The 21867-nt window shown below is 40.6% G+C and overlaps 1 protein-coding gene across 2 annotated transcripts in view; it reads right to left on the reverse strand.

The window, feature by feature from the left end:
• LOC124615574 (ATP-binding cassette sub-family C member 5-like) overlaps positions 1-21867 on the reverse strand; it is a 272433-nt gene that overhangs the window by 159364 nt on the left and 91202 nt on the right. For both annotated transcript variants that reach the window (XM_047143562.1, XM_047143569.1), the window contains 4 exons: positions 9362-9517; positions 9170-9273; positions 8936-9083; positions 7244-7361 (listed from right to left, as the gene is read on the reverse strand). In XM_047143562.1, coding sequence (XP_046999518.1) covers positions 7244-7361; positions 8936-9083; positions 9170-9273; positions 9362-9517 — 526 coding nt within the window. The remainder of the gene's footprint in view (positions 1-7243; positions 7362-8935; positions 9084-9169; positions 9274-9361; positions 9518-21867) is intronic.

Consider the following 21867-nt stretch of genomic DNA (forward strand, 5'->3'; position numbering starts at 1 on the left):
TTCACGGCCTCAGCAGAAAGTGTCAATTTGTTACTGATGTTCACAAAGAATCCTATGCCGATTCCATGGTACGGGATGCTATTATCCGGTCGGCACCTGACAAAGAAGTTCGGCAACATGCCCTTCAGTTGGCAAATTCAACTCTACATGAAGTACTATCCATCGCGCAGTCTTTTGAAATTTCTCGCGCCACTGGGGCACAAATGGAGGCGTGGGGTGATGTCGGGGAATACAACCTCTGTGCGCTGTTGACACATGCGGTGCGACCCTGCCAGCCGACATGGCCGCAGTATGCTCCCACGCGCAGCCTTGGCCTAACCGTAAACAACCCTCTAAGAAACTGCAGCAAAACCCCCGGCAACTTCCTTCATGTCCGCGGTGTGTTATGAAACGTTCATGCGAGGACTGTCCCCAACATTGGGCCGTGTGTCACAATTGCAAAAAGAAGGGTCATGTGTCTGCCGTTTGCAAATTGGACCGCATACATGATGGTCATGACCATGACACTGATCCTGCTTCTGTGTTGTCTGTCAATTGCACTTCTTCCCATTCAGGGAAGTTATTCCTCACTGTCCAAATTGTTGGTCGGGATGTTCGCATGCAGGTGGGTACCGGTTCTGCTGCCGCTATAATTAATTCTCAGGCGTATCTTCAGTTGGGTTCTCCACTCCTATCACCTGTCACTCGGCAATTACGGACGTACAATAAACAGAATATTTCTCTCTTGGGACAATTTAATGCGAGGTATCTTACAAATCCGTCGTTCGCACTGTTCCCATATTTGTGGTCGACCAGAGTAACGCAGAGAATCTTTTTGGTTTTGATGCCTTTCGCGTTTTTGGGTTCTCCATAGATGACTCTGTCAATGTCATCTCTGATGCTATTCCTTATGCTCAATTGGATTCCTTGTCGACGACACTTTCGTCCCTTTTTTCTCCTGGGTTAGGCCATGCAAACGACTTTGAAGCTCATATGACGCACAAACCCACTGCTCGGCCTAAGTTTTTTCGGGCTCGGCCCATTCCTGTGGCCCTTCATGATCGTGTAAAATGAAACGGTAGCTGGATCGTCTCACTACTTCAGGGGTCTTGCTTCCTGTCTCTTCCAGTGAGTGGTCCTCTCCTGTCGTTGTCGTTGCTACGCCCAATGGTGATACTCATCTCTGTGGCGATTTTAAAGCCACTGTAAATGCGCAATGCCTCATCAACACTTACCCTATGCCCCAACCTGAAGAATTGTTCGCTAAACTTGCGGGAGGCCAGTATTTTTCTAAAATTGACCTGTCAGAGGCTTGTCATCAATTTCCTCTCGACATTGCTTCCCGGCAGTTTCTGGTCCTTAACATGCCTTTCGGCCTCTATCAATACCAACGATTGCCATTCAGGGTTGCCAGCACCCCCGCTCTCTTTCAGCGATTCTTTGAACAATTATTGCTCCCTGTCCCTGGGTGTATAAATTACATGGATGACATTGTCATCACTGGCTCCACCACTGAAGAACATCTTTGGAACCTCCGCATACTTTTTCATGTCTTACAGACTGCCGGTCTTAAGTGTAATCTTCAGAAATCACAATTTTTTCAGGCATCTATCACGTACATGGGGTCTCAACTCTCTCGGGATGGTATTCGTCCGCTTCAGCAAACTGTCGCTGCGATCGATGCCCTTCCTCGCTCTACATCTGTTAAGGAACTGCAGGCCTTCTTGGGGAAAATAGCATACTATCACAAGTTTTTACTGTCTGCTGCGTCGGTGGCTCAGCCGTTGCATCGCCTGTTGCATAAAAACGTGCCTTTTCACTGGTCCGCATCATGCGATGCGGCTTTCCAAAAATTGAAGACTATGCTAAAACAGGCGCCGTGCCTGGATACTTATCGACCTGGCCAACATCTTGTTCTTGCCACGGACGCCTCTCAATACGGGGTCAGTGCAGCCCTTGCGCACCGTTTTTCTGACGGCTCTGAACAACCCATTGCTTATGCCTCCAAAACGCTCACGGATGCCCAACAAAAGTATTCTCAAATTGAAAAAGAAGCTTTGGCCATCATTTATGCTCTTCATAAGTTTGGTGTTTTCCTCTATGGATCCAAATTTCATCTTGTTTCGGATCACAAATCACTCGTTTCCTTGTTTCATCCATCATCGTCACTTCCCAACAAGGCTGCACACCGCCTCCAGTGTTGGGCTCTTTACTTGTCTTGTTTCAATTATGAGATTCATTTCCGGCTGACGGCTCAACATGTGAATGCTGATGCACTGTCTTGCCTTCCCCTGGGTCCTGAACTGGCATTCGATCAGGATGAACTTTTGTGATTCCACCTGGATGTTGCCGAGCAGCGGGTTGTGGATGGATTCCCCATCACCAGGGACCGGCTGGTGGCTGCTACGGGTTCTGATCCTACCCTCTCCCGGGTTTTACGCTGTATTCAGAAGGGTTGGCCAGATCGTCCATCCGCTAAGACTTCTGACCCCTTGCAGAACTACTACGCTTTGCACTACCGCCTCATGGCTAGGGATAGTGTTATCCTCCTTTCCACTGACAATGCTTCGCCGCGTGTTGTGGTACCTGCGTCTTTGCGTGTTTCGGTGTTGTGCGTCCTTCACCAAGGGCACTGGGGTGTCTCTCGCACAAAATCTCTGGCGCGCCATCATGTGTACTGGCCTGGCATCGACTCTGAAATAGCACACATGGTCACTGCCTGCGGCCCTTGTGTGTCACAGGCTGCCGCCCTGAAGTCACCTTTGTCACCGTGGCCTTCGCCTGAGACGCCCTGGGAGCGCAGTCATGCTGACTTCGCGGGACCTTTTTTAGGTACTTATTGGCTCCTCGTAATTGTCCGTTGCACGTCGCCTACCACCGCGGCAACCACAAGTGCTCTAGCCCGCATTTTTTCCTTTGGAAGGCCTTCCCTCTACTCTTGTTACTGATAATGGTTTGCTATTTGCCTCTTCCAAATTTGTGGATTTTTGTGCTCGTCACAGCGTCATGCATGTCACCGCACCTCCGTTCCATCCACAGTCAAACGGTGAGGCTGAATGACTAGTCCGCACATTTAAGGCTCAGATGAGGAAACTCCTGACTTCTTCTGCTGCTGATGATGCGCTTCTCCGGTTTCTGTCTTCTTACCGTTTCACCCCCATGGGCGACCACAGCCCGGCTGAGCTCTTACATGGCCGACAGCCCTGCATGCTACTTCATCTTCTGCGGCCTTCCACCTCACGGCCGCGGGTGCCTTCGCTTGGCCAGTTCACCGCCGACGACCTTGTCTGGGTACGGGGATATGGCAGGCGGCCAAAATGGAGTCCAGGCCGCATCTTACGACACTGTGGCCAACGCCTGTATGAAATCCAGATGGACAAGGGTGTTGCAGTGCGTCATTTGGACCAGCTTTGGCCTCGTGTGCCAGCAACGCCTGTTCCGAATGCCACTACACCACCTTCGGCTCTACCTGACACTCAGGATCTTGGCATCTCTCATTACTAACAACGCAGCCCTCTCACCGTCATCTCGGTGCCAGTACAAGAACGGATGCCACCAAGAGATGTGTCCATGCAGGAACCGGATGACCATCATCTGTCGGAGCCAATCTACTCGCCTCCTTCTCCTAAGGGCGCCGACACATCGCCCATGTCTCCTGTTATATAAACTGGACTTGCTGCAACGGGCAGATTGGTGCACGGGGCCCCAGCAGATTCGACCCCTACGTCTACTGTCATCTCAACCCGTTATCATCGGGGACACTTCTGTCCGTATGGGAAGCCGCCACCTCGAGACTTTACGGCCAGTCAAACAACGCCTATGGACGTTAGCAATCTACAGGCCACCTCCATCAAGACCAGTGCAAAAATTTCAAAGGTGGGAAAAGTGTTGTGACTCACCGATCATTCAAAGTGCCACCATGCAATTACGCGAGTCCTCTACTCTACATGCGGCGCTGTCTGCCAGCCATGCAGCAGCCGCGCCACCTAAGCGGCCAGCCAGCCAGCCAGCGGCCGCTGGACTTGGACTCAGTGCTCATTCGAATGTTACCGTGTTCACATGTCTTGCTTTGTCAACTTGCTCAGTGACATATGTGTTGTGTCATTTTGAAATATATGTGTTCAACTTGACGTTATAACAAGTGGTATCGAGAAACAGCCGCAATCATTAAAACTGAATGAAGCTCCAGGGTCCGACTGTATCCCTATCAGATACTATACTGAATTTGCGGCTGAGTTACCCCTCTTCTAATGGTAGTTTTGTGGATCACTTCTACTACCTTTCTTGTAGATGGGTGTGACCCCTGCTCCCTGCTCCCTGCTCCCTGCCCCCCCCCCCCTTTTACACAGCGTGGAGCACATACCTGAATGACATTTCTGTGTGAAACTAGTTCTCACATGCCCGAGTCAAAGAAAAATATTGTTCCACAATGAAGTCACAAGCAAGAAACAAGGGAGCAAAGTAAGTTTTCATTCTTGTGAGGAGGTTTATTCATGTAAACACATACAATGCAACAAGTAATGCAGAACTACAATTGCCTCAAACCACTGACACCTACTCAAGAGCAACTGCTATAGAGCCGTGTTTCTCCATGTTTTTCCCTTTGGTTCACACAAAACAAAAGGAGAAAGAGGGGACCATACATCGTTCACAAAATTAGAGCTACAAGGAGCCAATATAAATTAAAAGAAGGCAATCAAACACAAAACTGAGAGAATACGAAGTTTTTTTTTTTTTTTTTTTGCAGAAGCTAAACCAAATGACAGAACGTAAGAAATATAAGAAACATAAATTGCAAATTCAACTAAATACAGTTGAGCACTGGTAATTCGAGCCCAGTATTTCGAGGATCCGTGTAGTTTGAGCTAATCTTTAAAAAATTAAGTTTTACGTAAAACTAGATTAAAACCAATTTTCATACATTTCCTACATGTCATATATTGTCCACATGTACGATTTACGCACTTTCGAATATGTTACATTCTGAACTTACTTTCAATTTTCCACATACAATACAAGTAAAACTGTTCCACTATGGGTTTTCATTCCTAATACACAGAAATAATCTTGGCCTCAGACTGCTAATGCATTTCTATTACAAATGGACAGGTACCATTAGGTTTTGAGGAGTGTGCTTGCTCTTTGTCGAACTTTCACTAAATGGAACTGCCTGACAATCAGTTGTACAGTTGTATACCATCCTTATTACTAACCATATTTGCTGTGCCTACTCAGCAACAGTGTACATTAAAATACAGTACACATTTTACAACATTGGCTGTCCACTGATGTATGTACTGTAGATGGTTGTGCTGTAACATCTGTACTGTAGTGAGCCCTCCCATTAATTTTGAAGTGTTGTATGTATGCACAGTGTACTGTACATATTTAACTGTGTGTTTTTTAATGTTTTAATTCGTACATTACAATGAATGGTAGAAGTAAGAGAAAATTTGTGCCACTGAATGTGAAACTGGAGGCTTTGAAAAGACTAGACAAAGGAGAAACATTAAAAAAAAAAAAAAGCCTTTCTGCTGAGTATGGAATTGGGGAAGTTACAGTTGGAGATTGATGTAAAACCAGAAACAAAATGAGAGGTTTTCATCAAACAAGAGTTCTATTTCACCACCTGAATGGATGTCAATGAAGAAGACCTGAGTATGAAAAAAAGTGTGAAGCTTTGTTTGTTTTGTTTACTAAACAGAGACCAAGAGGAAATACAATTCTGGGTCTATTCTGCAAGAAAAAGGTGTATTTCTTGGAAATGAGTTAATGGAAGGTGAGGACGATTTTACAGCAGGTTCAAGATGGTTGGATAGATGGAAAAAGCTATATGGCATAAGACAGCTTGAAATTTGCAGTGAAAAACTTCCTGCAGATTCTCGAAATATTACACAATTTTGTGAGAAATTAGGAATTATTATACAAGAAGAAAATCTTACTGCTGTATAACTGTGAAGAAACAGGGCTACATTATAAAATGCTTCCATCTAGAATTCTAGCCTCAAAAGAAGAAAAGGCTGCCCCGGGCTACAAAAAGCATAGAGAGGTTACCAGTTCTTGGTGCATCAAATGCCAGTGGAAGCCATAAACCGAAGCTACCACCAAAAACCTGCTTGGATATACAAAAATATTTTTAAAAAGTACTTTTTCCAATATTTTGTTCCAGAGATCAAAAGATACCTAAAGAAAAAGTGCTTGCCTTCCAAAGAAATCTTAACACTTGACAGTGCTGGTTCAGACCCTGATGAGGAAGAATTACAATGTGACTGAACTTATGCATTGTTGTTAACCTCTAACATGCCAAGTTTAATAAGCCTATGGACCAAAGCGTTTTACAAAGCTTGAGGGAGCCGGGAGGGGGGGGGGGGGGGGAGAGGTATTACCACCGTTTGCTTCAGAAGCTTCTACAAACAACAGAAGGTGAAGGCAACATCAAAGAATTTCAGAAAAAAGCTATGATAAAAGACATAGTTCACTGGATAGCTGATTCACGGTCTGAAGCAAAGGTGAAGACACTAAAAGAGTCTTAGAACCAGATTTTTACAGAATGAAATGGATACCTACAGTACAGACGAAGACAACCTACCATTGGCAGAATACGAGTGAGGCTTCAGAATGGGTGAACAGTGGTGAACAATTTGAAACGACCAATCTTGTAATTGTTTAAATGGTCAGTGAACCCAATGAAGACAGTGATGACAAGGAATTGCCTGAAGTAACTATACCAATGATCACACACATCAAGGATTTAGCAGCACTAGCTGTGGCATTGCATTATATCAAGTAGCAAGCAGAAGCTACTCCAACTGACACCATGCTTCTTAGAAGATGGCATGACATTGCTGCTAACAAATGAGGTTCTATTTTAAAACAAAGGACTAGGGAAAATTTCTTTAAAATGCAACTTATATTTTTGTAATTTGGAAATACGTGCCCATATATGTACATATAACACAGGTATGTACTATACTGTTTTTTATTTATTTTGTAATCATTACTGTGCTCATTAAATATTTATTCATGATTTATCCATTGATTTAGTATTATTTTCATATTATCCGAGTTTTTTATAATTTGACGTAGCCTTAGCGCCAATTAGCTCGAATTACCAGGGCTCTACTGTAATTACATAAACACTATTGCTCTGTAACAGATATGTAACAAATCAGAGTTTATCTTCCTTCAAAGTAACATGCAACTGAGAACTGAAATGCATGCATTCATCTTTTTACCAAAAGTTTTCATACAGTGATAAATGTACCTGTATCCCAAAAAGGTAGATATAGATGCTAGAAGTGTGATAGCTGGTGTTATTGTATTGCTAAAAGACTGCAAAAATGCTGCCTTCTGTAGCTGCTTTCTTTCAAAATTCCTAACAGCTAAAACAAAAGAAGGTAATATTTTGATGTAATAACATGGATTTATTTTTACACATGTGTTTATGTACTACAATATGAGAATTAACATGAGTCCAAAAAGATAATGAAACACAACAAAAAAAGACAAACATCATGCCACAAAACTAATTATGATAAAAATATGTATGGAACATTAAAACCAACAGTGAAAGAAAGATACTGATGTCTACTACAAAAGAGTTGCCCTTTGGCAGACAAGGCACTGTTACCTGTTCACCACGATGATAAAAAAATAGAGTAATGTGAGCAGAAACCTGTCCTGTACACACACACACACACACACACACACACACACACACACACACACACACACACTTCTTTGGTTTATACAATCTGAAGATATGAGAAGCATAAAAAAAATATCAGACCAATATTCTTTACAGCTTCAAATAATAAATACACTGTGAAAAACTATTCTGTAACAGATTTTCTGGTCAGTACTTACGTCCAGGAGACAAAATGTATAGTACCACCAACAGACACATAAGAAAGGACAGACACTATCCTCGCTTTTGGAAATACCCTCAGGAAGGAGAAAGGGATGTGTTGGAGAAAGTTAAAAGCCCGTCTGCATCTCCTTCTCAAGGACGAATAGGACAGTGTGTGTTGGCAACAGTATACATTTTCCCTCCTAGGGGTAAATACTTACCAGCAATTATGTTTCATACAATTTTTTAAATGTGTCTTGAGTGACTTTTCCTTTTGATACACACACTATCTGATTCACACATCCTATAAGATTTTTTAAAAGTTATTTAATATTCACACTAATTAAATTATATTAAGTGATACTTGAAATTCAGTTTCCTAACTATGAAATGGATACACAGAAGGACAGTACTACACTTTCCAGAAAGTGATCACAAGTGATATTACTGAGAGGGTATCACTCATTCTTAAAGAACAACTCTCCTATGCCTCAATTATGAAAATGATAAATTTGCAATGGACTGCAGCACTTGTTAAGCTTAAATAATGTTAATGGTCTGAAGAGAAAGCATTTCACTTGAAAGTAACAGGTTGATCACTCAAAATTGGAGAATCCCATGCAACATAAACATTTATAGTTAAACACAAGAAACAGTCCACAAAAGGTTTGAAGTCATGTGTATTGTATAAAAGAACAGAAACGATAATTCTGTATGTGCCAATAAATTGTTTTTGTAAGCAAGAGAGAATTATCTGCAGTTATTATCATCATGATTATAATTATTATTATTAGTTGGGGTACTGCTAAAAAGGAAACCATTTTATGGGTATGATCTCATCCTGAAGAAACACCATCTCAACATTCCATTATTTTCTTTGAAACAGAAAGTATTCATAAACATTGAAGTTGCATATCGGTTTAACCGTTCATTAGATTACTCCACCCAACAAAGATTGTGGCACTATTAAGTACAGTGGTATAAACAGAAAGAATCCTTAAAACTGATCTCGAAATCGTAAAAGTGAGACTAAACAACGTTTCCCCTTTTAACTGATGATCACACCACACCTTGAGCATGAGTACAAAAGTATAATCTCATACTCACTTGCAATTTTGTCGGCAAAACTGTCTTCCCAAGCGTACATCTTGATAAGACGTATACTGTTTAATATTTCACTCATCAGTCCAACTCTCTGATCTGTAACCTTTACTGTACTAATACGGACCATACTTGTTAAGCTAGCAATCCCTGCCTGAAAATGAATCCTTATGACAGATTATTACATTCAAAATGAGAAACACAAATAGTCAACACAAATTACAAAACATCACTGATTACCATAACTGGATAGAACAGAAGGATAACAACATTTCCAACCAATGCCCATGGTCCAAGAACAAGAAGAGAATATGCAACACACATCACAAACATCACTGGGGTACCTGAGGGTGAAAATTATTGTCCAGTTAAATTCTTGTTGCAGAAAATTTTATTTCAAATTCAGTATTTATAGTTATTAAATTTACTAACCTAGTAAGAGGACACCCATATGGCAAGCTTCAAAGATTCGTTCCTGCTCATTTGTTACAAAGGTGAGTATTTGACCCAGCACTCTGTCTCCTCCAGTCCGTAGTAACAACATTTTCTTGTATATAAGGTGTTGCATAGCTCCTTGCACTCTTGTTGCTGGAAAGATTTTTGATATTAGGTACAGTGAATTATAGAGCATCATTATTTTTCTCACTGTGCACTAGAAAATGGTCACCAGAAATGTAACACTGATTTTCAATTTTTCATTTTTGAAGTTCATGACTATAAATATTTATAAATATAATAGAAAGTAGATAATTTAATACAGTTGTATCTGATATTAATATGGAATAATAATCTAGGACAATCAAACATAACGCAGGAGGATCTTTATACCACGTTTAAGATTTGTATGTGTGAAGCAAGTTTGTGAGGGGTAGGAAAGATAACCTGTGGTTCAATAGCCATATTAGAATGTTGCTATGAAAACAAGGAGCACTTTCTCACAGAAATAAACGAAACCAAAACCTTCTTTGTAAACAAAGGCTGAAAGATACCAATTAGTGTGTACAGAGAGAGAGACACAAGAAGCATTCAAGGACAGCAAAAGTATAAATCTGTTAGCCTATCTGAAGAATAATCATGCAAAGTTTTGGCATTATTTAAAATCAGTACATGATTCAGTCATCCATACAGTTGCTCAGTTTTCACAATGCAGCCAAAAAGGACACACAGAAGGTCAAAATACTGAATTCTACCTTCCAAAATTTTACCACTAAGGAGAATAATTGTACGGTTCCTCCTCCAAACTGTCACGCAAATCCCAAAATGGCAAATATTGAGATAAGTGGCAAGAGAATGGAAAATTATCTAAAATTGTGCAACAACGGGAGGGCAGCCATATCTTGCAGATTCTGAAGATATGATATGAAAGAACTTGTTTCCCTTTTAACGATAGTTTTTTAAAGGTTGCTGTAGCAACAAAGCACTACAAGCAACTGTAAGAAGTGCAGGTCTTTTCAAGATGAGTCATTTGACAAACACACATGAATACAGGCCTGTATCACTGATGCAGAATTTTGCAACACGCTTCATGCTCAAAATTTACGGCTTTTATGGAGATCAAAAACTTTTCTGTAGGAATCAACATGAATTCTATGAAGAGTGATCATGAGAAACACATCTCACTCTGCTTCTCCTTGACATCCACAAGGCAGCAGACAGTGGTACCAAACTTTATGTTGTTTTCCTTGACTTCCAGAGGCACTTGTTACAATTCTGTACTGCAACTTATTGAACAAAACATGTGGACACAGGATAATGGGCCAACTTTGTAGGTCACTGAGGACCTCCTAATAGGTAGAACTCGACAGCTTGTTCTTCATGGGAAAAAATTATTACATGTGATAGTAGTTATGAGCATACTCAGAATGTTATAAAGCAGTTACTGCTGACAGTATACATAAAGCATCTGGTAGAAGTTTTATGAGTCTCTTCATAGATGATGCTGTTGTATATAGGGAAATAGCAACAGCAGTAAATGGTAACCAAATGCAAGAAAACCTGCAGTTGATTGAGATTTGGTGCAAGAAATAGCACCTGACCTTCAGCCTAAACAAATGTAACATATTGTGCATATACAGGTGAAAGGACTCATTGTTTGATTACACGTTTGGTTGTCAATAATTAGAAACAGTCACTGCTGTTACGTATCTATGAGTCCACATCCACTGGGATTGAAAATGTATGTAGGCAGGTGTCCGAGAAATTCTTTCAGAAAATCCTACATAAATTTAATTTACCTACAAAGGAAGTAGCTTATAAAACCTGTAAACAAGTGATTCTTGAGTACTCAATATCAGTTGGTACCCTTACCTGATTCTATTAATAGGGGAAATAAAAAGGACAAAGAGCACAGCATTGCAGCAAGAGTTCGTATAGCAAATATACTAGAGTCATGGAGGTCATCATAAAGCTCTTGTGACAAACTCAACAACAGTGGTGATATGCTCAATGGAGAGGTATGGAACATATTCCAAAGCTCATTCAATAAATAATACACTACAATTTTTTTCTCTGAACCCCTTTATCCTCAAGAGTCAGAATTTGGTGACAATTTCAATCATTACTTCTTTTACATGTACCATTTTACTAGCCTGTCTCCATAACATTCTATGGACTTAACGCCAGCATTGTGTAAGAGCATGTATTCCCTATTGGTAGTAACACTTGTCCTGAACTCGTAGCCATGTTTTCACAGCATGAATTATGCACTCATCAGTGGGAGCTCCCTTGAATTTCTTCTTTTTTGTGATTGTGGATGGTGCCGCTCCAGTGACCACCTTTCAGTTAGTGGCACAAAGTGATGCACCAAGGCTTCATCTTCTGTCACCTGTCACAATCTGTGACAGGAAAAAATTCTCAGCTGACCTCAAACTACTTTAACGGTTCAGGTGAAATGACACTTCTTTGAATCGTGTGGTATGCTGCGAGCATTTGTGGAATCCATCCTGAGCACACTTCTGCTATATCAAAGAGTGTCTATCATTGCACATGCACTTCCAATGCTCGCTCGTAGCTGTAGAGCCAACTTTCAAGTTGTGATGTGCCATTCTGCTCAGTAATGACATCTGCACAATTCACAATTTCACGAACTGTGGCTGTCACAGAACATCCTGAAATGATCAAGGAACTCAGTCCCTGCACTTCCAGATGCTTCAGCTTTTTTCTTTTTACCCATTGCCCAACACTACTCTTATCATCTGGATCATTACCATACACTGCATACAAAGTTTATGGATTACACCATGAATTTTATGAACCAAAGGTTACTCTGACAAACAGGTTCACACAAAACACATGTAGATGCAAAATTATGAAATCATGGACTTCTTTAACAAGCATTAAACCATGAATCTTCTGAAGCAAAGGTTACTTTGACTGAAACAGGGGAGAAATAACAAAAGAAGAGAAGATATAGGGGCAAAGTAAGGGGAATGACAGATCCATCATGCTGTAGAAATTGACTGCCATGTAGCATTCATAATACCATGACTGATGTGCATGATACTACAAAAATCCTGCTGCCTCTCTTAACTCCATTAATGAAGAGACAGATATGATCCAATGGTTGAAAATTGAAGGACGTGGATAATTTTGGGTAATATGAAGAACAGTATTATTATTATTATTGTTGTTGTTGTTGTTGTTGTCATCGTCGTCGTCACAAACAGCACGACTTATTTTCTAAAGCATAACTCATTGCAAACACTTCAAAATGTGCACAATTAATAAAGATTCTGCGTGCCACTATGCGACATTGATATTTTCAAACTGGAAGTCTCTAATGAATAATGTGGCATGAATAATCATCTAACAAACATATTAGCAACTTTAAGAGAATGGTGTCAGCCCACTCAAATTCTCAACCCAGCTGTGTCTCCCAACTGTTACACAGTGCCTGCACTAAACAACAACATAAACAACAACAATCAGACTTTATTCAAAACATTGTCAGCAGGCAGCAATTATTTTGAAATTCTGCATCGGTGAAACAAAGAGAACTGCAACACAGTCACTGCAAAAAGCAATTTAATTAGTTGACTCTCAAATGTTATAAGTAATAGCAAGAATCTCTGTATGTGACAATATAGGATCCTCACACACTGAGCACTAAGGAGCATCTCTCTGAGATGATGTGAGTACTTAGCAAAGCAGAAAAATATTGAAACTAAATGTTTCCATTAAAGAAGATTGCAGAAAACACTTTACCTGTTTATCATACAGCTAATGAGATGTTTACTTATTTACTGCATTAACAAAACTTCTCTCACAAACTTAACCACCAATATACCAATTTAGAAAGTTATCATCTAGCTTGCAAGAGGTCAACTGTCAGTGTGGCAGTCAGAACAACAAACCAACACGTTGTACTGTATCTATTTCTGAATATTCAACATGAAGGTGGCTCTTGATAGGTATAGTGTGCAGCTGCATTGCATTCTGTTGCTCTTATTTTTAATTTCTGGGAACGAACTGCAGAGTAGGACGTGTTAGATAACCATGTAGTCCGCCTCCTTAGCTCAGTGGACAGCATGTCTGGCTACTACACAGAGGACCCAGGTTTGATTCCTGGTACTACCAGCAGAGTTTTGCTTGGTGAAAGGACTGGAATGGGATGCACTAACCCTCTTTTTTAAGGGGCAGATCGAGGAGTTACTTGGTTGAGAAATGGCACCTCCAAGGTCAAGAAAGTCAACAACAATCAGGAGAATGGTGTGCTGATCCCATGACCCTCCGTACAGCATCCGAATTATGCCACTGGCAGAGTACGGCAGTAGATGGTTAGGCCCAACTGCCCTGTCTGGGCCAGAATACAGAGCTTTGTTTTTATTCTTTAAATGACCACCTGCCTTCTGGGTATAGATATCTTGTCTAAAAAGGGTACTCTCTTTTAAATCAACAATGCATTCAATTCACACAGTTAGTTCTTTTCAGGTGCTCTTAGAAAACAGATATATGCTTTTTAATGAATCCAGTAGCCTACCTGACAATATCAAAATTTGTGGCTGGTTTTGGAAAAGAAATTTGATGCACACTGCTCCCTTAACCACTGACGGTGAAATCAAGTATAATATGCTAACTTTTTCTTGACAGATGCAGATGTGTGGAGCTCCAAATATGACTGTTACTCTCGATATATCAGGGAGGGGGGGGGGGGGGGAAGTATCAATATATCGGAGGAAACAATATTGACATATCTGCCTATAAAAATATTGACTGCACATAGTAAATACGCTGTCTATTTTAGAGCTGTATGAACCATAGACCTCGCCGTTGGTGGGGAGGCTTGCGTGCCTCAGCGATACACATAGCCGTACCGTAGGTGCAACCACAATGGAGGGGTATCTGTTGAGAGGCCAGACAGAAGTATGGTTCCTGAAGAGGGGCAGCAGCCTTTTCAGTAATTGCAAGGGCAACAGTCTGGATGGTTGACTGATCTTGCCTTGTAACACTAACCAAAACGGCCTTGCTGTGCTGGTACTGCGAACGGCTGAAAGCAAGGGGAAACTACGCCGTAATTTTTCCCGAGGGCATGTAGCTTTACTGTATGGTTAAGTGATGATGGCGTCCTCTTGGGTAAAATATTCCGGCGGTAAAATAGTCCCCCATTCGGATCTCCGGGCAGGGACCACTCAAGAGGATGTCGTTATCAGGAGAAAGAAAACTGACGTTCTAGGGATCGGAGCATGGAACGTCAGATCCCTTAATCGGGCAGGTAGGTTAGAAAATTTAAAAAGGGAAATGGATAGGTTAAAGTTAGATATAGTGGGAATTAGTGAAGTTCAGTGGCAGGAGGAACAAGACTTCTGGTCAGGTGACTACAGGGTTATAAACACAAAATCAAATAGGGGTAATGCAGGAGTAGGTTTAATAATGAATAGGAAAATAGGAATGTGGGTAAGCTACTACAAACAGCATAGCGAACGCATTATTGTGGCAAAGATAGATACGAAGCCCACACCTACTACAGTAGTACAAGTTTATATGCCAACTAGCTCTGCAGATGACGAAGAAATTGAAGAAATGTATGATGAAATAAAAGAAATTATTCAGATTGTGAAGGGAGATGAAAATTTAATAGTCATGGGTGACTGGAATTCGAGTGTAGGAAAAGGGAGAGAAGGAAACATAGTATGTGATTATGGATTGGGGCTAAGAAATGAAAGAGGAAGCCGCCTGGTAGAATTTTGCACAGAGCACAACTTAATCATAGCTAACACTTGGTTCAAGAATCATAAAAGAAGGCTGTATACATGGAAGAAGCCTGGAGATACTGACAGGTTTCAGATGGATTATATAATGGTAAGACAGAGATTTAGGAAGCAGATTTTAAATTGTAAGACATTTCCAGGGGCAGATGTGGACTCTGACCACAATCTATTGGTTATGATCTGTAGATTTAAACTGAAGAAACTGCAAAAAGGTGGGAATTTAAGGAGATGGGACCTGGATAAACTGACTAAACCAGAGGTTGCACAGAGTTTCAGGGAGAGCATAAGGGAACAATTGACAGGAATGGGGGAAAGAAATACAGTAGAAGAAGAATGGGTAGCTCTGAGGGATGAAGTAGTGAAGGCAGCAGAGGATCAAGTAGGTAAAAAGATGAGGGCTAGTAGAAATCCTTGGGTAACAGAAGAAATATTGAATTTAATTTATGAAAGGAGAAAATGTAAAAATGCAGTAAATGAATCAGGCAAAAAGGAATACAAACGTCTCAAAAATGAGATCGACTGGAAGTGCAAAATGGCTAAGCAGGGATGGCTAGAGGACAAATGTAGGGATGTGGGGCTTATCTCACTAGGGGGTAAGATAGATACTGCCTACAGGAAAATTAAAGAGACCTTTGGAGAAAAGAGAACCACTTGCATGAATATCAAGAGCTCAGATGGAAACCCAGTTCTAAGCAAAGAAGGGAAAGCAGAAAGGTGGAAGGAGTATATAGAGGGTCTATGCAAGGGTGATGTACTTGAGGACAATATTATGGAAATGGAAGAGGATGTAGATGAAGATGAAATGGGAGATACAATACTGCGTGAAGAGTTTGACAGAGCACTGAAAGACCTGAGTCGAAACAAGGCCCCCGGAGTAGACAACATTCCATTAGAATTACTGACAGCCTTGGGAGAGCCAGTCCTGACAAAACTCTACAATCTGGTGAGAAAGATGTACGAAACAGGCGAAATACCCTCAGACTTCAAGAAGAATATAATAATTCCAATCCCAAAGAAAGCAGGTGTTGACAGATGTGAAAATTACCGAACTATAAGTTTAATAAGTCACAGCTGCAAAATACTAACGCGAATTCTTTACATACCAATGGAAAAACTACTAGTAGACGACCTCGGGGAAGATCAGTTTGGATTCCGTAGAAATGTTGGAACATGTGAGGCAATACTGACCCTACGACTTATCTTAGAAGCTAGAATAAGGAAGGGCAAACCTACGTTTCTAGCATTTGTAGACTTAGAGAAAGCTTTTCACAATGTTGACTGGAATACTCTCTTTCAAATTCTAAAGGTGGCAGGGGTAAAATACAGGGAGCGAAAGGCTATTTACAATTTGTACAGAAAGCAGATGGCAGTTATAAGAGTCGAGGGGCATGAAAGGGAAGCAGTGGTTGGGAAGGGAGTGAGACAGGGTTGTAGCCTCTCCCCGATGTTGTTCAATCTGTATATTGAGCAAGCAGAGAAGGAAACAAAAGAAAAATTCAGAGTAGGTATTAAAATCCATGGAGAAGAAATAAAAACTTTGAGGTTCGCCAATGACATTGTAATTCTGTCAGAGACAGCAAAGGACTTGGAAGAGCAGTTGAACGGAATGGACAGTGTCATGAAAGGAGGATATAAGATGAACATCAACAAAAGCAAAACGAGGATAATGGAATGCAGTCAAATTAAGTCGGGTGATGCTGAGGGAATTAGATTAGGAAATGAGACACTTAAAGTAGTAAAGGAGTTTTGCTCTTTGGGGAGCAAAATAACTGATGATGGTCGAAGTAGAGAGGATATAAAATGTAGACTGACAATGGCAAGGAAAGTGTTTCTGAAGAAGAGAAATTTGTTAACATTGAGTATAGATTTAAGTGTCAGGAAGTCATTTCTGAAAGTGTTTGTATGGAGTGTAGCCATGTATGGAAGTGAAACATGGACGATAAATAGTTTGGACAAGAAGAGAATAGAAGCTTTTGAAATGTGGTGCTACAGAAGAATGCTGAAGATTAGATGGGTAGATCACATAACTAATGAGGAAGTACTGAATAGGATTGGGGAGAGGAGAAGTTTGTGGCACAACTTGACTAGAAGAAGGGATCGGTTGGTAGGACATGTTCTGAGGCATCAAGGGATCATCAATTTAGTATTGGAGGGCAGCGTGGAGAGTAAAAATCGTAGAGGGAGACCAAGAGATGAATACACTAAGCAGATTCAGAAGGATGTAGGTTGCGGTAGGTACTGGGAGATGAAGAAGCTTGCACAGGATAGAGTAGCATGGAGAGCTGCATCAAACCAGTCTCAGGACTGAAGACCACAACAACAACAACATCATTTAAGTATTGATTTATTATTAGACAGTCTGTAAATCAACAAGCTAGCAGCCTGCCTATCATCCTTAGAGCAAGCATTGAAAGGAAAATGATGCAAATTGAGGTCTGGTGATAACCATTTTGCTACCAATGGTAACTGCATGTAAGTGGCACAACTGAAGGTGTCTGATGGGTCCACTGTTTGGCTTCTACCAGTTTTCCGATTCTTCTGTAAAAATTTGTGTATTTTTTTTACTGTACTTAATGAACTGATAGACTTTCTTTGGAATTGGAATTATTATATTGTTCTCAAAGTCAGATGGTATTTTGCCTGTCTCATACATTTGCTCACCAGTGAAAGAGTTTTGTCACGGCTGGTTCCCCCAACGCTATCAGTAGTTCTAACAGAACGCTGTCTCCTCCTAGGTCTTGTTTTGCGTAACGTCTTTCAGTGCTCTGCCAAATTCTTCATGCAGTATCATATCTCCCATCTCATCTTCGTCTATGTCCTCTTCCATTTCCATAATATTGCCCTCAAGTACATCTCCCGTGTATACACCCTCTAAAATACTCCTTCCCTATTTCTGATTTCCCTTCTTAGCTTAAGACTGGTTTTCCATCTGAGCTCTTGATATTCATACAGGCAGTTCTCTTTCCTCTAAAGGTCTCTCTAATTTTCCTGTAGGCGGCATCCATCTTCCCCCTAGTGATATATGCCTCTAAATCCTTATATTTGTCCTGTAGCCATTCGTGCTTAGCCATTTTGCATTTCCTGTCAATCTCATTTTTTGAATGTTCATATTTTCTTTCTCTTGCTTTATTTACTGCAATTTTGTATTTTCTCCTTTCATCAATTAAATTCAATAGCTCTTGTGTTACCCAGGGATTTCTACTAGCCCTCATCTTTTTACGAACTTGAGCCTCTGCTGCCTTCACTATTTCATCTTTCAAAGCTCCCCAATTCTTCTTCTTCTGTATTCCTTTCCCCTGTTCTTGTCAACTGACCCCAATGCTCAATCCAAAACCCTCTTCAACCTCTTGTTCTTTCAATTTATTCAGGTTCCATCTCCTTGAATTCCGGCATTTTTGCAGTTTCTTCAGTTTTAATCTACAATTTATGTCCAATAAATTGTGGTCAGCGTCCACATCTGCCCCTGGAAATGTCTTACAATTTAAAAACTGGTTCCTAAATCTCTGACTTACCATTATATAATCAGTACGAAATCTTCCGTTGTCTCCAGGTCTCTTCCACATATACAACTCTCTTTCATGATTTTTAAACAAAGTATTAGCTATGATTAAATTATAGTCTGTGCAACATTCCACGAGGTGGCTCCCTCTTTCATTCCTTTCTCTCAGTCCATATTCAACTACTATTTTTCCTTCTCCTTCTCTGCCTTTTCCTACTATCGAATTCCAGTCACCCATGACCATCAAATTTTCATGTCCCTTAATTATCTGGATAATTTCTTTTATCTCATCAGACATTTTTGGAATCTCTTCATCATATGCAGAGCTAGTTAACATATAGACTTTTACTACAGTGGTGGTTGTGTGTTTTGTGTCTATCTTGGCTACAACGATGCATTCACTATGCTGTTCATAGTATATTATTTTATCCAGTATCAAACCTATTCCTGCATTATCCTTATCTGATTTTGTATTTATAACCCTGTATTCACCTGGCCCACTGTCCTGTTCCTCCTGTCAACGAACTTCACTAACTCCCACTACATCTAGCTTTAATCTTTAATCTATGCATTTCCCTTTTTTAAATGATTAATGGAAAATCTCATATAAACATGTGAAACAAATACTAACAAGGAGATAGAGGAGCTGGCCAGTACTTAGCTCAGTACAGCAGATAGATAACACAAAACAGAACAGAAAATTTACATCCACTTTCCCTTCTTTCCTTTTCCCCCTCTCTCCTCCCTGATGAAGGAACAAAGTTCCGAAAGCTAGGAATGTAAATTTTCTGTTCTGTTCTGTTTCGTGTTATCTATCGGCTGTACTGAGCTGAGGTAAGTACTGGCATTTCCCTTTTTTAAATTTTCTAACCTACCTACCCGATTAAGGAGTCGGGCATTTGACGCTCCGATCTGTAGAATGCCAGTTTTGTTCCTCCTGATAATGTACTTCTCATTAATGTGTGTTCACTGTATATTCATGTCATTTACATGCTTCTTAACACTGTTTGAGCATATGCAGTCAGTCATCTGTACAAAAGGCATTTGTGCAAGCACCTACAACTAATATACACTCCTGACATACAAGCTCATCACATTTCATTCTTTCATTTTTTACATAAATAAAGAAGTGTATAAATGAATAAATAAATAAATAAATAAGATCTTGCAAGATTCCTATAGTCAAGAAAGCTTCAATCTACCAGACATTTTAGGACTTTTTCTCATACTACAGAATACAACATACCTAATCTTCAACCAACATTCTCTAAGCAAATAAATGGACTGTTTCAAAGGTATCATATTCAGTAAGTAATAAATGGTGTACACTACAACATTATATGTCTGAAACTACAAAGTTATGAAAAATGGTCCTCGGGATGTTTCTAGTGCTGTCTCACACAACAATTCAATTACTCTTTTACATTTGATTCTATAATTTACAGGCAAGTAGTCAAAATAGCAATAGCCCAGTGAAAATTAAGCAAGTTGAATATTTGTTACATAGCACAGTGAAACCCCTTTTTTATGTTTTTGGTGGATTCCACACTTAAAAACCACAAAGTTGAGGAAAATGCAGAATCAAGGAAAACGTTAAAACCCCCACAATACAAGCAAAATATATTTAATTGACATATATGATTAAAAATTGTAATCCCCACCAGTACGTTGTATAACATCCGAATAAGTGAAGGAAATTATAAGCGGCATTCAAATGAAACCCAGTCACTAGTATAAAGTAAGGGTAATGATTTTATGTAGTTATAAATAGTATACATACTCAAAAATAGTCGCCAAAACTGTTGGCACATTTATCTCATTGTGACACTAGCCAGTCGATTCCATCCTTGAAGAAGCTAGTAGGCTGCTGTCGGTTTCAGGCCAGGATCCAGTCACACACTTCATCATCTGTTGCGAATTGATGTCTGCGAATAGCTTGTTTTAGAGGCCCAAACATGTGGAAGTCACACAGTGAAAGGTGCAGACTGTACTGTGAATGTTCCAGCACTGCCCACTGAAACTGCTGCAATGTCGTCTTCACTGCGTTGACCTTGTGTGGGCAGGCATTATCATGCAGGCGGATGATGCCACTGGACAACATGCCTCGGCGTTTCAACTTATGGCTCATCTAAGGTTCTGTAAAGTTGCTTGATAATGCTGACATTGATGGTGTTTCTCTGTTACAAGAGCTCGACAAGCAGTGAGCCCTTGTGGTCAAAAAAGGACATCAAGACCTTACCAGAACTGGTGCGCATGGCCTTTAATTTCTTTGGAGATGGTCAAGTTGCATGTTTCCGCTGCTTGCTCCGACACTTGCTTTCCGGTACAAAATGGTGACACTGTGTTTTGTCACCTGTGGCAATACGCAACAGAAAGCTGTATGCCTCCTCATGACAACATTGCAGATGACTCAAAGTCTGTGCCATTTGAATATTGCGCTGTTCGGTGGTCAGTTGGTGGGGAACTCACTGCACACAGATTTTTCAAAATCTTCAAGTGTTTATGCATTATGGTGTGGGCGGTGCTGACGCTAATACCCAGTAACCGATGGATCTCGTCAACGGTGATTCTGCAGTTGTCCAAGACTAAAGCATTCACTTCCACAACCACTTCTGCTGTGATGACATGATGAGCCTGTTTACGATGAGCATCATCTTCCAGTGACTCGTGCTTCTGAAGGAATTGTTTGTGCCATTCCACAACACTTGAACAACTCAGACTGTACTCAGTCGATACATTTCCGGCATCCAACTCCCTCCGCCACCAAAAATCGAATCATTCCTCGCTATTCCTGCTTACTTGCCTGCATGTTCGGTAGTGGACGAAAACTTGTGTGACCACCCTTCTCTTCAGTGTGAAACCACACTGGCTCTATACAACACCAAAAGGTGTGCATGTGCCAGTCTCTCTACCAATAGATGTTGTCACCATACCCACACTTACGTGGTGCCACCTTACGTGTACGGCAAAGGTAGACACTGACCAGGTTTCATTTGAATGAACATCATAAATGTACAATACAATGTTTATATAATAATTAGTGGTAATGAATTTCATCAGTTGTTAATAAGTCACAACTGTGTAACAGCAAGTAAAAACTCCTCAAAAAATTGAAATTGTTATCTGTGTACAAGGTAATCGAGCTATTTTCCGATATGCCACGACCACGTATTGTATATCAAAACACGCATTTTTGAGACATCTTTCCTTTATGTTCACCCGGAAAAAATCAA

The sequence above is a fragment of the Schistocerca americana genome, chromosome 1 (genome assembly GCF_021461395.2).
Source record: "Schistocerca americana isolate TAMUIC-IGC-003095 chromosome 1, iqSchAmer2.1, whole genome shotgun sequence".
Taxonomy (NCBI): Eukaryota; Metazoa; Arthropoda; class Insecta; order Orthoptera; family Acrididae; genus Schistocerca; species Schistocerca americana.